Below are 17,216 nucleotides of genomic sequence, written 5' to 3'. Positions count from 1 at the left end.
TTAGTCCTGGGGGGGGGGGGGGACTGGTCAGGCGCTCCTCTTGTGCAGAAAAGAGAATCACACTGCGTCATTTGTGGGCAAACGGTTCACCAATGAATGCTAGGTTGGACAAAACGCAGAAAGGTGGACTTGAAGAAGTGGGTTGAGGAGGGAGGCAGTATGATCCAGTAGTCAAAGCAGCAGTTCCCAGTGTCGGTGGCATTGCCCCCGGATGATCTGGGTGGGTGCTAAGAAGCAAGGAGATGAACAGTTATCTCATTCTGCAGTTATCTTATGGGCAGTATCATTTGTTTCTTTTTGTTTTCCAGTTGCCGTGTCCAATATATAGCCAGTTCATTATTCCTGTTGCGCCTCCCAGCATTTCTGGTTGCTATGCAAGCATATAATATTTGTACACCCACAAGCCCACGATTTCTTACAGCTGCCACTGATGAGCTTCTGTTCGTTTTCACCACTGTCTTAATTATCCTATTATCTTTATTATTGCTATAAGCTTGGGAGGGGTGGGGGTTCGAGGCTCCCCTAAATTCTGAGATCTGGGAAAGGGTTCGAATTCAACCAAGTTCTGTGTTAGTTAGGTGAGATGTGTCTAGGATCGCAATTTTCCTGATCTGAGCTGGGAGGGATGTGGTCAGTTTGCAAGGGCCAGCAGGCTTGGGAAAGTGGGGTCAGAGCACCGTGTGGGTTGACAATTTGAACCCTGGATTGTGGCCGTAGGAGAAGCAAGACCCTCTTGGAGTGTAATGCTGGAAGCCCCTCCAGCTCAGGTATATGTGTAAATAAACCATATATCATAAAGACACCACAGTCTATGCCATGCCTCATTTCCAACCCTGCCTTGGACCCCTGTACTCTTGCACAACACAGAAATTGGGGTGGCACATAACATTATTTTGTAGGAACGGTGTTTTCCCTTTATTTAAGGGTATGGGTAGGTTTTGTTGATAAAATCAACAACAAAATCGACCCACAGTCGAACCCATCCCTCAAAGTATAAACAAATACAAAGTAGCGTTGCTTCTGGGGGATAGCTCTCATGCCCTAAATCAGCCTTTCTCAACCTGTGGGTCCCCGGATGTTGTTGAACTACAACTCCCATCACCCCTAGCTAGTAAGGCCAGAGCTTAGGGATGATGGGAATTGTAGTCCAACAATATCTGGGGACCCACAGGTTGAGAACTGCTGCCCTAAATCTTTTCCAGCAACAGATTTTTCAACGTTGTTGTTCCCTGGAAACTGTTGCTGCGAACATGCCAACCGCCCAGGTAGAAATTAGGCATGCATATATGCAAACTGGGTGGTTTGAAATCAGTAATGATACAATGGGCAAGGGATATTGGATATAATATACAATTGGCATCATGGGAAAAACTATGAAGGGAAGATCTAAAATTTACAGCATGTTGTATGTTGAAAGAAAATTATATGAAAATGATGTATCACTGGCACCTAACTCCTACTAAATTAGCAAAAATGTATAGAACTGCTACAGATACATGTTGTAAGTGTGAAGAGAAAGAAGGCACATTTTGTCACATGTGGTGGACGTGCTAGAAAACAAAAGTATATGGGGAAATGATTATTAGTTGAAAAAAAATGTTTTAAATTACTTTTGTGAAAAAACCTGAAGCTTTCTTACTAGGAATTTTAGGTCCAGAAATACCCAAGGATCAGAAGAGACTGATAAGAATAAGAATAAGAATAATTTATTTATACCCCGCCCATCTTTCTCGGTTTCCCCAGCCACTCTGGGCAGCTTCCAATAAAGTATTAAAATACTTTAAACATTAAAATCTTCCCTAAAGAGGGCTGCCTTGAGATGTCTTCTAAAAGTCTGGTAGTTGTTTTTCTCTTTGACATCTAGTGGGAGGGTGTTCCACAATGATGGTGCCACTACCGAAAAGGCCCTCTGCCTGGTTCCCTGTAACTTGGCTTCTCGCAATGAGGGAACCGCCAGAAGGCCCTCGGCGCTAGACCTCAGTGTCCGGGCAGAACGATGGGGGTGGAGACACTCCTTCAGGTATACTGGACCGAGGCCGTTTAGGGCTTTAAAGGTCAGCACCATCACTTTGAATTGTGCTCAGAAACATACTGGGAGCCAACGTAGGTCTTTCAAAACCAGTGCTATGTGGTCTTGGCAACTCTCCCAGACACCAGTCTAGCTGCCGCATTCTGGATTAGTTGTAGTTTCCAGGTCACATAGAGCGCATTGCAGTAGTCCAAGTGGGAGATAATCAGAGCATGCACCACTCTGGTGTGACAGTCAGTGGGCAGATAAGGTGTTAGCCTGCGTACCAGATGGAGCTGGTAAAAAGCTGCCCTGGACACAGAATTGACCTGCGCCTCCATGGACAGCTGTGAGTCCAAAATGACTCCCAGGCTGCGCACCTGGTCCTTCATGTATGCTACAACAGCTGCGCAGATGCTATTTGCCCAAGGATGGAAGGAGTACAAACTACGGTACCTACAAAAGAAGAATGGCTGGTAAAGATGATGGACTATGTCGAATTGGTGAAAACGACCGGGAAATTCAGAGATCAAGAGGACAATAAATTTAATAAAGAATGGGGAAACTTTATCAGTTACTTGAAAGAACACTGTAAACAACTGAAAACATTGGCAGGATTTTAAAAACACTTGCAATAAAGCGAGAACTATGGTGAGAATTGAGTTTTAAGAAAATATGGAGAATATGATATGATGCAGTTTGAAAAGAATAACTATGGAAACCATGGAGGGGTGGAGGGAAGTTTGGGGATACTGAGAATCCTATTTGTAAAATGATTATGATTATAGGTAAAAGGTAAAGGGACCCCTGACCATTAGGTCCAGTCGTGGCCGACTCTGGGGTTGCGGCGCTCATCTTGCTTTATTGGCAGAGGGAGCCGGCGTACAGCTTCCGGGTCATATGGCCAGCATGACTAAGCCGCTTCTGGCAAACCAGAGCAGCGCACAGAAACGCCGTTTACCTTCCCACTGGAGTGGTACCTATTTATCTACTTGCACTTTGTGCTTTTGAACTGCTAGGTTGGCAGGAGATTATGATTTATGCATGATGATAATTCTTATGAAAAATGAATAAGGGAATTTCCCGCAAAAAAAGGGAAGGTTGACAGCTATGTTCCTTGCTCCCATCCTCGATACAATACGGCGGACTGGTCTTGTCCCAGAAAACATGCTGGCTTCGCCCGCCTCATTTCCCCGAGGTCTCAGGCCGCGACCGCCTTTTCAGGTGTGCCAAAGAAAGGCAGAAAACAGAGCTGCCCGTTTCGTTTCTGCGCCCATTCCATTATTCTCCTCGCCACGGACTGCGAGCTTTAGCCAGTTTAATGAAGTGAAGCCTTAATCATTTAATCAATGAGGATCAGTTGTAATCAGTGGGGCAGCAAGCTGAGGGCATGCTGGAAATTTATTTGTTTGCTTTGCTTTACAGTAGTAAGGAATCAGGGAGAAATTGATGTGGGTTCAAGCCCTCCTGAATTTCTGCCCTCCACCAGGACAAAGTGTACACTAGTGGCCAAAATTGTGGAAACCTTTTGGAAAAGGTGTATTTCCAAGGTTTGATGGCCTATGGCACCTCATTGGCTCTCATGCGCATTGGCTACATTCAAGTGAAGGAAAGTTATTGCATAACAACCTAAGCAAGTTGTTATTCCTTTTTCTGGTTACATGGCTATAACTTTTGATAGAATACAGATAATCAGCATTTTTTTCGGGGGGGGGGGTACACATACCCCTAAACATTTTGTGAATCTTTGTACTTTTGTCCATTTACTGTATTTACTTTTCCCTGAACTATTTATCTGAACTATAAGATGGTGATTTTCTTGAGTCAAAATGAGAGTACCCCTAAACAGTTTTTTTTAGAAAAAAGCACTGCAGATAATTGAACAAACTTTGTTGCATTAAATTATCTTTCCATTGATATATAATTTTATGGTATTACAGTGGTACCTTGGGTTAAGAACTTAATTTGTTCTGGAGGTCCGTTCTTAACCTGAAACTGTTCTTAACCTGAGGTACCACTTCAGCTAATGGGGCCTCCCGCTGCCACCGCACAATTTTTGTTCTCATCCTGAAGCAAAGTTCTTAACCCGAGGTACTATTTCTGGGTTAGCGGAATCTGTAACCTGACGCGTCTGTAACCTGAAGCATCTGTAACCTGAGGTACCAGTGTACTCCCCCAAAAAGTGGTGTCGTGGGCCATCCAACCTGAGAAATACTCTTTTTTCCAAAAGGTTTCCACAATTTTGGCCACTAGTGTATGAATTAACCCAGAAAAGGGACAGGAAATGTATTTGTATCCAGGGAGACGGTACCCTTGCAAAGCAATGTGCCGAATGATCACGATGGGAAAGAGAAGGAACGAAAAGCAAAGCCACGCTTCCACCGGAGGAAGCACAATCACACAAAGCTATAAATGCGTCGGCAGAGGGTTGGACTAGATGTCCCTTGGGGTCCCATCTCAACCGGAAAATTCTAGGGTGTCATGCAAAGGAGCAAAGCGCCGGTCTACACTTCAGTCGTCTATCCACAGGGCTGGTCCATTGTATGGCGTAAGAATGCCTTCCATAAGTGTGTGGTCACAGTCTAGATTTGTGCAGGAAGACAGTGGTGGGTGACCAATTGCTTCTTACCGAATTTTGGGCAGGCCAGAGGATGAAGAAGAAGAAGAAGAGTTTGGATTTGATATCCCGCTTTATCACTACCCGAAAGAGTCTCAAAGCAACTAACATTCTCCTTTCCCTTCCTCCCCCACAACAAACACTCTGTGAGGTGAGTGAGGCTGAGAGACTTCAGAGAAGTGTGACTGGCCCAAGGTCACCCAGCAGCTGCATGCGATGTGGAGGAGCGGGGAAGCGAACCTGGTTCACCAGATTACGAGTCCACCACTCTTAACCACTACACCACACTGGCTCTCTAGTAATGACTCTGTTCTCTAGTCCAAGGGGAGGATGGTGAAGGTGAAGAGGACACATTGGGAACAAGGCTGATGCATGAGCTGCTCTCGGCCTAATGTGCTTTGCTTTTCTCCGCCGATGACAGAATAATCACAGGGAATCAGTACCAGAGTCATGTGCTTTAATAATAATAATAATAATAATAAAATTATTTATACCCCGCCCATCTGGCTGGGTTTCCCCAGCCACTCTGGGCGGCTTCCAACAAAACACTAAAATACAATAACCTAAAAGGTAAAGGTAAAGGTACCCCTGCCCGTACGGGCCAGTCTTGACAGACTCTAGGGTTGTGCGCCCATCTCACTCAAGAGGCCGGGGGCCAGCGCTGTCCGGAGACACTTCCGGGTCACGTGGCCAGAGTGACATCGCTGCTCTGGCGAGCCAGAGCCACATACGGAAACGCCGTTTACCTTCCCGCTAGTAAGCGGTCCCTATTTATCTACTTGCACCCAGGAGTGCTTTCGAACTGCTAGGTTGGCAGGCGCTGGGACCGAACAACGGGAGCGCACCCGACCTTTCAATCGGCAAGCCCTAGGCGCTGAGGCTTTTACCCACAGCGCCACCCGTGTCCCACAATAACCTACTAAACCTTAAAAGCTTCCCTAAACAGGCCTGCCTTCAGATGTCTTCTAAAAGTTTGGTAGTTATTTTCCTCTTTGACATCTGGTGGGGGAGCGTTCCACAGGGCGGGTGCCACCACCGAGAAGGCCCTCTGCCTGGTTCCCTGTAACTTGGCTTCCTGTAGTGAGGGAACCACTATAGTAAGAGAGAATGGCTATAGTAAAATATGCAGGATTGTATAATACGTAAAATGAACCATGGAAGAAGAAGGGAAGCCATCAGATATTTTAACGTTTGTAAGATGCTTATTTTGAAATGTAAAATTGAAAACTTAATAAAAATCTTTTTTTATATAAAAAAATCTATTGGTGAGAGATTAGTAAAAATGGGAATAGAACCTCCAGATCCTGAGGCAGTATATCTCAAATTTTCAGGCAGTAGGGATAAGTGGAAGGAGTAGAAATCTCCACCTGCCCATCAAGCCTTGTTTGTGCACTTCCAAGCAAGAGGAACCGCTTAGATGGTAACTTTTGAAGGCAGGGGGCTGAATTAGATGGAGATTGGTTTGTTTGATCTACAGTGGTACCTCGGGTTACATACGCTTCAGGTTACAGACTCCGCTAACCCAGAAATAGTGCTTCAGGTTAAGAACTTTGCTTCAGGATAAGAACAGAAATTGGGCTCTGGCAGCGCAGCGGGAGGCCCCCATTAGCTAAAGTGGTGCTTCAGGTTAAGAACAGTTTCAGGTTAAGAACAGACCTCCGGAATGAATTAAGTACTTAACCCAAGGTACCACTGCACATCTCTATTTTTGTGTTGTTGCATTTCTGTTTTTTTAATTCTAAATGCAAGTCTTTTACTATACTGTTGCTTGCAGTTCTGAGAGATCTAGAAGCAGGAGAGAGGTCACCTCACCGGTCTGAATTCTCCAGCATTCATGTTCTCCAGCCTTTTCTCAGGCACCTTGGCTTGGGGAAAATATGGTGTTCGGCTTTCAGAGAGAGCGATTTTATTTTTTCAGTGGAGCTTGTTGGAAGTGGGCAAGCAGGGCAGCGATTCGGGTCTCTCCCTTCCTTTCCTAGTTTATTTGTAAAATTTATATGGGACTTTTCACATACAGTTTCACAAAAGGCAATCATAACACGGCATAAATACGGGCAATGACGAAAGACAAATGAATAGGCATGAAACAAGCCGAGAAACAAAATCTACCCCAAAATGGAAAACGAGCAAGGTCCAAATTAAAGAAGAGTGGCAACTTAAGTTGACACAATATGCACAACTCGCAGACTTAACACATAGAATAAGACAACAAGAAGAACATATTTTTGGAAAACGTTTATTGAATATAGGGGAAATAATTGTGTACAGCTAAACGCTGGCAGCGGGACGCGGGTGGCACTGTGGGTAAAAGCCTCAGCACCTAGGACTTGCCGTTCGAAAGGTCGGCGGTTCGAATCCCCGCGGTGGGTGGCTTGCCAGATGCAGCTTTGTCACACTGGCCACGTGACCCGGAAGTGTCTCCGGACAGCACTGGCCCTCGGCCTCTTGAGTGAGATGGGCGCGCAACCCTAGAGTCGGACACGACTGGCCTGTATGGGCAGGGGTACCTTTACCTTTAAACGCTGGCCATTAAGATAAATTCAACAGCGTAAGCAAGTTTGGATGGGTGTAATAATGGAATACTGAATGGTATAGTTTTTGCAAAACATGCAGGGATTTATATGTAAAATGAACCATGGAAAGAGAAGAAGGGAAGTCACTGGATATTTTAAAATATGTAAAAATTTTATTTTGAAATGTAAAACAGAAAATTTAATAATAAATAATAATAATAATAATAATAATAATAAATAATTATATATAAAGGACCATTAGATCCAGTCGTGACCGACTCTGGGGTTTCTGCGCTCATCTCGCTTTACTGGCCGAGGGAGCTGGCGTACAGCTTCCGGGTCATGTGGCCAGCATGACTAAGCCACTTCTGGCGAACCAGAGCAGCACACAGAAACGCCGTTTACCTTCCCGCCAGAGCGGTACCTATTTATCTGCTTGCACTTTGACGTGCTTTCGAACTGCTAGGTTGGCAGGAGCAGGGACCGAGCAACGGGAGCTCACCCCGTCGCGGGGATTCGAACCACCCACCTTCTGATTGGCAAGTCCTAGGCTCTGTGGTTTAACCAACAGCGTCCCAAAATTATATATAGAGAGAAGCAAAATCTATAACACAGACAAGGAAGTTAATGGACCAATGTAAATAAGGCCCAGCCGGATGAACAAACCTTTTTGATAGTGAACGAAAGTGGCAACGGTAAGACAGGGGCTGAAATTACAAAGATTTAATACAGGGATCTCTGCCCCTCCAGATGTTGCTGCTCTGAAACTCCCATATTGGCTGGATTGGATAACATCTGGCTTGCCAGAGGTTCTGCTGAGCTGTGCTGCTGATGTATCGAATCTCTGGCACACACATTGAAGTTTTCATTTGGTACAGATTCTTCTTCTCGTCAATGAGAAAACGGCACACTTTGCCCGAGGATTTCAGATCCCTGGGCTAAGCCCACCTCCAAGTGTGAGTCACTGTTTCTATCCGAATTGGAAGAGCTTTTTGCAAGGTTATTTGTCTTAGCAGAACTCTACAGTGTTGCTCAGAGAGACATTTGAAATCTCACGTTTATTGGGCGCTCAGAAAAGCCTCGCTTATTTAAATCATCTCAGCTGGAGTTCTGCAAAGGCTGCTTTGTGGTTAGAAAAGCAATTGGAAGCTTTTCAGTATGCACAGTTGGGTTAAGCCATCGGAATGAGTAAATACTTCTGGAAGGCATGATGGTTGGTTATTTCCTGTCGCCGTATGCTTATCTGAGTCATAATCATAACCAGGGAATAAAATGTGTATTTGGGAAATGCAAAAATACTCCAGTTTGGGGGGAAGACCTTAGCACAGATGTTTCTGTAATCTCTAGAATATGGGTGTTTGTTAATTTTTTCATAAATGGTTTCTCGCCTATTGCCAAAACTCTCTTTGGAAGTGACATTCTGTTTCTATATGGAAACAAACTTCTTTTTTTAAATTATTTTTTGAATTTATATACTGCCCTGTACCCAGAGGTCTAAGGGCGGTTCACAGAACAAAATCAAAATATAAAACCACAAAATACATAATCAACATCAATATACTCTGCAAGCTCGTCCTTTGTTTCCCATTCAAGTAAAAAAAATTACCGTATTTTTTGCTCTATAAGATTCACTTTTTCTCTCCTAAAAAGTAAGGGGAAATGTGTGTGCGTCTTATGGAGCGAATGCAGGCTGCGCAGCTATCACAGAAGCCAGAACAGCAAGAGGGATTGCTGCTTTCACTGTGCGGCGATCCCTCTTGCTGTTCTGGCTTCTGAGATTCAGAATATTTTTTTTCTAGTTTTCCTCCTCCAAAAACTAGGTGCGTCTTGTGCGTCTTATAGAGTGAAAAATACGGTATACATTTTAGACAGAATTTTATCCTTATTTTGTAAGAGAACTTTTTCAAATTGCGAGCTTTGGTCCAGAAATCCATTATTTCTATCTAATTAAAACATGCTGTGTATCTGGTGAAATTGCAAGCAATCTTTAACTTGGCTCCTTCAGTTTTCTGTTGATTTCAGTTTGGGTCCCCCTACCCGTAAAATCTCTAATATTTAATGCTGAGCTACATTGTAAGGCTGCCGCGAGCCATTCTCTTTCAGCCGCAGAACACACAATATGGAAATAATGGGCTGTATATAAATTCAATAATGGCATTAGCGCTGTGGCATTTTAAAAATATGTTTTCAAATCTCTCCTGCAAAAGGGTCCGTCTCCAGTTTGGTAACCGTGTATATACACCCAGAGGGAAACCCAATTTTTAACAACTGTCCCACACTGTGACCGTTGCTTGCTGATCTCTGTAGTCAAAACAGCTTTCGTATTCTTCTTAATTACTCAGAATGCACAGACCCTAACAAAAATGATGATAATTAATAGGACACCCATAAGCTGAATTTCTTATAGCAAGCACTGTATCTCTGCTGCAGGATGTCTGAGAGTTAACAATTTTGGTATATTGCACAACAAATGTCTGCGGTTAAATTTCCTTATTTTAATATTCATTTGCAAACAGATTGAAAAACAACCAGCGCTTCTAATATCAACATCCATTTTATTTTCTGCACCAGACTCTCGATCCCCGTTCTGTCCATCAATAAAGCTAGAGATAATTTGATTGGAATAAATACTGGCAAGTTGAGATAAATGACAATTTTCCACAGGTACAGATTTGCAGTGTTCGCCTGTCAGTTTTAAGGGAAATGCATGATGTTTTCCCCAAGAGAACTCTTCATAAGGGAGAAACAGCACCACCTTGCGACAGACCACATAGTTGCCTACAGCTGTTGTGTAATGTGTTTGTGCGAACAACCATTTGCAGGTGCTATGGGAAGGTTGTTTCTTCGTCTAACAACACCTATAAAACTCCTCAAGGTTTCTAAAGGATGTGCGTCTGTCTCTGCCCACAGCTTCAAAAATCTAACAGGTGCAACACAAAAGGAAAAAGGAAAGGGGAGGGAAGAGGAAAGCAAGCTGTTCTTTCTCTGGCACATCAACACAGCCAGGTTCGTCTCTCCCTTGCCATGATGAGGATGCAATCTCCCAAATGAGTATTTGTACTTAAGTACAAACGGGTTAAGTACTTAATTCGTTCCGGAGGTCAGGTTAACCTGAAACTGTTCTTAACCTGAAGCACCACTTTAGCTAATGGGGCCTCCTGCTGCCGCCGGAGCCCAATTTCTGTTCTCATCCTGAAGCAAAGTTCTTAACCTGAGGTACTATTTCTGGGTTAGCGGAGTCTGTAACCTGAAGCGTATGTAACCTGGGGTACCACTGTACTTGATGCCTTCTCTGTAAAAACCTTATGAGAGAGAGAAACCCAGCTGGAATAAAGCTGCACTTCACTGTGCCTCCATCTCTTCCCTCTCCATTGGCCAACATAGACTCACATCCCCAACCTGGGTATCATGTCACATCCTGGCTGAGAGGCTCAAAGAGGATGCATCCATTTACTGAGAGTGCACACTGAACACATGCAAATATATGAAAATAAGAGAAATCGGGCAGATTAGGCCATTAGGTGGCATCACACTGTTTTATCCGATTGAAGGTATTCTCACAAACACGCATCAAAATAAAGACATCAACACGAACGTATACACAATTCGAGCCAAAATATGGCACTAAAAAGTGGTAAAGCCCCTTTGAAATGATTCAGGAGTCAAGGCTCAACATAACCAATAATGGCTGCCAAGAGGTGCAATTCAAAGAAAGACACGCCTAGGCTGGTATAAGGAAGCTTCTAATGCATGTAGTTTCAGCTCTGTGGAGGAAATATGGGGTATAATCGCTTTAAATAAAAATTGTATATAGACTGGCAGCCCTACCTAGAGTTATAAGGGACAGAACCTGGGACCTTGCGCATACAAACTGTGTTCACAGTTAGTGTTTAGTTACAGTAACACCAACAGTCAAGTGTAATCAAGGTATGTTCCAGAACACTAGAAAGCACTAGAGTGTGCTTATTTATGTCAAGTACAAACTTGAACAGTTACCCAAAAGACATGGTAATTCTTAACTGGCTATTGCCTAGTTGACACCTGCACCAGGTATCGATTTGCCTGCACTTAAGAGGAATGGTAGCCATTCTATGCACATCTTAGTATTCAGTTTTTATCACAAATTTGGTCAAAGCAGCTGAAGAAACAGTCATATGGCCATACGAGGTGCACATAAAAATGAAATTTTATTTGCTGACTATTTATTCTTTTTTGGGAGGAGGAGCAGCAGCAGCCTTCTGCAGCTTCTTCACTTCGTGCTTGATGATTCTGTTTCTCTGTAAGGAAACAAAATTATACAGTCGTAAGCAGGACTCACGTTTTCAACCTATCTAATTGACTTTATTAGTTACTCGTAAGTGGGCAACTGAAAGATTCAAGTATTACCATGCAGGTTGGGGTTATTTTGCTTGAGCAACAGTCAACGGTTTTCTGTTACATTTTTCAAAAATTATGCTTGCAAGAGACTGCAGAAGCGCACATTGAGTGACAAAACTTCTATCTGGTCAGGCGCAGCCCTATGATGAGGCAGGGTGAGGCACCTGCTTCAGTCAGCAGATCTGGAGGGGTGGTAAACAGTCCTCGACCTCCACTTTGAGGTTGCCTCTTGTAAGGAATGGAGCACCATTGCAGTGAACCTTTAAACAGGCTTTGCCAACATCACAGCAAAAATGGTAGGGCTGCCTCACTCTGATGATTGACGCCTTCCTCGGAATGCACAGCATGGAGGGGGAAAGGTAGAGATGGAAGTGGGAAGTGAAGGAAAAGGCAGCCATCTAGATAAAACACCGCTTCCCTGTTTTCCAGTGTAAAAACTCCCAAGGCAGCGGAGATAACCCTAGAGCCAGCGAGGGTGGCAAGTTGTCTTCCATCCACACACGGCTAGCACTGGATTTGGACCCACTGCAGTTTCCGAGGGAGTCTTCAAATGCAGCCTTGTGTATGATAAATTGCAGCCCATCTAATCAAACCCAGAACATGAAACTACAAGGTGCTCACACTGATATGCAAGACAGTTCTATTCAACTAGTTAAAGGAGGCATGGCTATTCAAATTACAAAGGAAAAGGAATATAAAACTAGATTACCAGCAGTTTTGCGTTTACCTACCATTTTCTTGGCCTTCATGACCTTGTAACGATCAAAATCTGACATCTTGGCTTTCTGTGGAAAGATTTTCCAGAGCAGACAAAAAATAATTGTTAGAGAGCATGCAGAGCAGATTTGTTTATTGTTAATTATAGCGATTTTTACTGGCCCTTCAAAAAAACTTCTAGTGCTCTTCAGAAAACCAATAACCCAGCAAAAAACAAGGAAGGTTTTAAGAGTGGGGGAGAAAGAGTCACCCCGATTCTGAAAGTCCATGAAAGTAGGTACAGTGGTACCTTGGTATTCAAACTTAATCCGTTCCAGGAGTCCGTTTGACTCCTGAAACAGCTCGAAAAAGAAGGCGCGGCTTCCGATAAACGTTCGCAAACTGGAACACTCACTTCTGGGTTTGTGGTGTTTGGGAGCCGCTTTGTAAGGGAACCTAGCCATTCGACTACCAAGGTACCACTGTACCAGGCAAACCTCCCTAGTAAGAGCATACTAGAGAGAAGAAGAGGGGTTTTTCAGTGCTGGCACCCAAAGAGTCATCAATTGCAAAACCTAAAGGTCCTGTCCTAAATTAACCTAACATACCAGCAGCCAGGCACATAGATAGGTGGCTTTTTAACTGAACAGATTTAGATTCAACCATGTTGACCTGCTAGTACTTTTGCTGCTACTAATCATTCACTTGCCCAAGCAACAGCTTATTTAGCTAGATTAGCACCAGCATCTCAGCCCAATGTTGCAGACTTCATGCTACAGTATTTCAAAAACATACCTTCTTCCTGGCTTCAATTTTTTGTGCCCATCTGGTAGTTTTCCACTTCTCATTGATGTTTTCCTTCTCCCAAGCAGCTCTCACATACTTTTGACGAGCACTAATTTAAGAAAAAACACCAATATTTGTTACTGAAACAAAACACGAGCTCCCGTTTTCAGATGAATCTCAGTAGCCAGAATCAATGCACTGAAAAACATTCTACATTGCATTTCCCCGATAGCCTCTTGACCTAATAGTAAGGAGTAAAAGCTTGGTAGCAACCATACACCTGCCCCTTCAAAAAATAGTCTCATAAGAACCACTTAGAAAAGGTAACACTTCAGATCCTAACATGGCTTGAAAAATTCTCTGCATTGGACTTTTTGCTTTGTAAGGACAGTGGTCACAAACAGCAGATTCTTTATATAGGCAGCTCTTAAAAACAATGATTATGTCATAGTTTCAGCAGACATGACCCTATCATGCCAGTCAATTTTTGGGGAGGATGGGGGGAAGGTTTGTGAAGTAAGGGCTGGTACCCATTTTTTAACAAGCTAGCAAACTAGGACCTTCAGCCCAACTATAGCAGGATACCCTTCAAGCTGATACCAAGTGAAATCTTCCTCTAAAATGGAGCGAAGTCCTTTCCAACTCATTTTTCCAGATGGAAAGACGACAAGGTCCCTATCAGAGAGGAATGGCAAACCAAACTGATGGACTATGCTGAAATGGCAAGGCTGACTGGAAAACTCAGGAACCAAGAGGATTAAAAACTTTACAAAAGAATAGGAAATAATTTAAGTTATCTAAGAGACCACTGTAAGCAGCTGGAAACATTGGCAGGATTTTGATTTCACTTGTAGCTAATAAATACCATGGACAATATGGAGTGATTTAAAAGTTAGAATACGGAATATGTAGTTGTAAATGTTTAAAATGGGACCCCATGGGGGGGGGGGAGTTGTGAGATTCAGAGAAATCTCTGTAAAGTAGTACCTTGGTTCTTGAACAGCTTAGTTCTCAAACATTTTGACTCCTGTATCCTGGAAACCCAGAAGTGATTGTTCTGGTTTGCAAACTATTTTTGGATGTTGAACATCTGACGGCACTTCCACAGCTTCCAACTGGCTGCAGGAACTTCCTGCAGCCAATGAGAAGCTGTACTTTGGTTTTCAAACATTTTGGAAGTTGAACAGACTTCCGGAATGGATTTCGTTCGACTTCCAAGGTACAACTGTATATGGATTTATATTTGGATTTTTATAACCTTGTATATGTAAAATCAAATAAAAATGATTTCAATAAAATGGAGGACAGTCCTATGAAACCACACATATTCAGAATGATAAACTGTTAAGAGAAGTATGATGCACTTTGGTATAGCAGTAACAATGCAAGCTATTTCCACAATTTTAGAGAGGAAGTGATGCTAGATTACAAGGAAAAAAACAGACCTGTGAGGAAACTTGAGAACAAAGTCAGTCAGCTGCATGCACTTGAAGGGCATAGCTTGCCTTCGGACACCGCTGCAAGGACCATCTACTAGTGCCTAGAGGAAAGAGAAGGCTTTCAACAGGACCCTTGGATTCAGGGAGAAAAATACAATGTTGTTTTGCCAGTCTAAAAGGAAACCTGAATTTAGATTCTAAACTGAAGTGCAGGAAATTGAACAGAGAAAGGCAAACAGCACCAGCTGAAACAATTATAAAGCAGCAGTTCCCTTGCTACCTCAGTAGCTTACCTGCACACAAGTGGCAGAAAGAAAAGCATCTATGGCAACCTTTTAATGGCTAAAGTAGCCATCTAGAATGCAATCTGACACACAATTTCCCTGGGAATAAGCCCAACTGAGCATACTGGGACTGACTTCTGAGTAATCATGCATGGGATTGTGCTGCACAAGTTGGACAAGGCAACTGGGATACGGCAGACTACACAAGAATTTGTGAAAAAAGTTAAATGTCTGCAAGTCTACCTTTAGCACAACCCCACCTAAATCTTAGGTAATTGCTCAGTGTCACAGAGCACACATAGACCAGTCATAGGAACTAGAAGCTTGAGATCTTCAAAAAGACTTACATGGTTTTTTTTACAGGCAAACTAAGGACCACCTGCACCTATACACTTGTACATTAAAAACAACAGAGGGCCCTCCTCATTTACCTGACATTTAAATTAGTGAAATTGTCAGGCAGAAGGAAGAGAGACTTTTGACTGTTGACTTCAAAATTTAGGAATTTATTGTCTGTCCACCTCTGAAAAATCACCATCCTCCAGACTTTTAGAAAGGTTCTAAAGACTTGTTTCATGCGGCCTATACATAATTGTTTTTTTCCTGTAGTGCTATGTTAAATGGATGATTTAGTAACTAATTATACATTTTAGGCTGGATATTTTATTATTGCTGGGTCACTTCAGCACTCAAGTACTTGAAAGGACTTTGTATATATGTTATTGCTATTTTATTTGGAAAGATTTGTCATGTAAACCATCATGGCAGAGGTGGCCTGCAAGTATTTCAAATAAAAAGAAATGTTTATTTAAAAAATAATGGCACTGACTCTGTTCCTTCTCAGTCATCAAGAGGCACACAAGGAAGCATTCAAACTTACCCTGTTCTGATCAATAACATCCACAATCGCTACCAGCTTGCCCGCATGTGGTCCAAAAGAAATATAGGCAACTCGGCCAATCTCAACGTAGCGTTTGAACACCTTAAAGAGACAGAACATTATTTTAAACAACTTACAATGATGTACTGCTGGGCACTTAGGAACAATTTCAACTGTGAACTGTTCCGGATTTACGTATAAGCTAAACAAGCTATAGCTTAGGGCCCCACTCTCTTGGGGGCCCCAAAAAAATTTAAAGGAAAAAAAACCTGGATGTATATTTCCAAAATATAAGATAAAAAAACAAAACAAAACCTACATACAGCAAGAGTGTTTCATGTTGGGTGTGCTCCTATGATGTAAGTAACGGGCCCTGCCTGCTAGCCTGCTCCCTAAAATATCACTGGTTTGCTCATTTCTATACAGTTGTACCTCGGGTTACATACACTTCAGGTTACAGACTCAGCTAACCCAGAAATAGTGCCTCGGGTTAAGAACTTTGCTTCAGGATAAGAACAGAAATCGTGCTCCAGTGGCGCGGCAGCAGCGGCAGGCCCCATTAGCTAAAGTGGTACCTCAGGTTAAGAACAGACCTCCGGAACAAATTAAGTACTTAACCCGAGGTACCACTGTATACAGGGTTTAGATACCCATTAGGTCCATAAATTACCCATTAGGTCCATAGCATATATTCAACACAAAAAAACCGCGACAATTTCTTGTTGACAAAAGGCAGCTGGACATAGAAAGGGCCCCATTACCTTCAGTAACTTAGGGCCATATCAAACCTGAACCCGGCCCCGACTGTGAACAAAGCACTATTACAGAACAGGAAAAAAAAAGAAAAGAAAACGAAGCCCAGGAAACAGTAAAACTCAAGATTTCCCGAGGAAATCTTCCCTGCTCCGCGGGGCCTGGATCTTCACATGAGGTGGTTGGCGGCGGGGCTCCCTCTCCCCGAGACCGCACTTTTCTCCACCACACCCTGCGTCCCCATTCCTGCCCCCTCGCCCCGCCTTTGGTCTACAGTGGTACCTCGGGTTAAGAACTTAATTCGTTCCGGAGGTCCATTCTTAACCTGGAACTGCTCTTAACTTGAGGTACCACTTTAGCTAATGGGGCCTCCCGCTGCCGCCGCGCGAGTTCTGTTCACAACCTGAGGTAAAATTCTTAACCTGAGGTACTATTTCTGGGTTAGCGGAGTCTGTAACCTGAAGCGTCTGTAACCTGAAGCGTCTGTAACCCGAGGTACCACTGTATTTCCTTCTGCCCCCCCCCGAAGCCTTAACGGTCTCCCCCCCCTCCCTCAAGCGAAGGCTCTTCCCGGCCCTCCCCTCGCCTCACGCCGCTCCCTCCCGGGCGCCTTCCCCGCCCCGCGCGAAGGGCAGGCCGCGCGGCTCCCCGCGACGGCCATTCCGGCCCCCACCCCAGTCGCCCTCGAGATAAAGCCACGCGGAGGAGCCCGCGCTCACCATGATGGCCGCCTCACGAGCCGAAGGCCGCGGGGAGAAAGAAAGAGCTGCTTCCGGTCGCTTCGCGTATCCGTTTCCGCCGCTCTGTACTGCGCAGGCGCCCCGGGCGGGACCTCATGCGTCGATTCCCTCTCCTCGCTCCTT

General features: G+C 43.8%; 1 protein-coding gene across 1 annotated transcript; it reads right to left on the bottom strand.

Annotated features, from left to right (window-relative positions):
* Positions 1-11,306: 11,306 nt before the first annotated feature.
* Positions 11,307-17,216, bottom strand: RPL14 (ribosomal protein L14). The gene is made up of 6 exons (XM_083405258.1): positions 17,073-17,216; positions 15,601-15,702; positions 14,443-14,537; positions 13,007-13,106; positions 12,247-12,300; positions 11,307-11,415 (listed from the first exon to the last, which is right to left on the bottom strand). The coding sequence occupies exons 1-6, from the start codon at positions 17,073-17,075 to the stop codon at positions 11,341-11,343; spliced, it is 429 nt and encodes a 142-aa protein (XP_083261384.1). The 5' UTR covers positions 17,076-17,216; the 3' UTR covers positions 11,307-11,340.

This window comes from Podarcis tiliguerta (genome assembly GCF_965153285.1).
Source record: "Podarcis tiliguerta genome assembly, chromosome: 12".
NCBI classification, from domain to species: domain Eukaryota; kingdom Metazoa; phylum Chordata; class Lepidosauria; order Squamata; family Lacertidae; genus Podarcis; species Podarcis tiliguerta.
The sequence above is the reverse complement of the archived record's forward strand: the minus strand, read 5'-3'. Positions and strand labels throughout refer to the sequence as shown.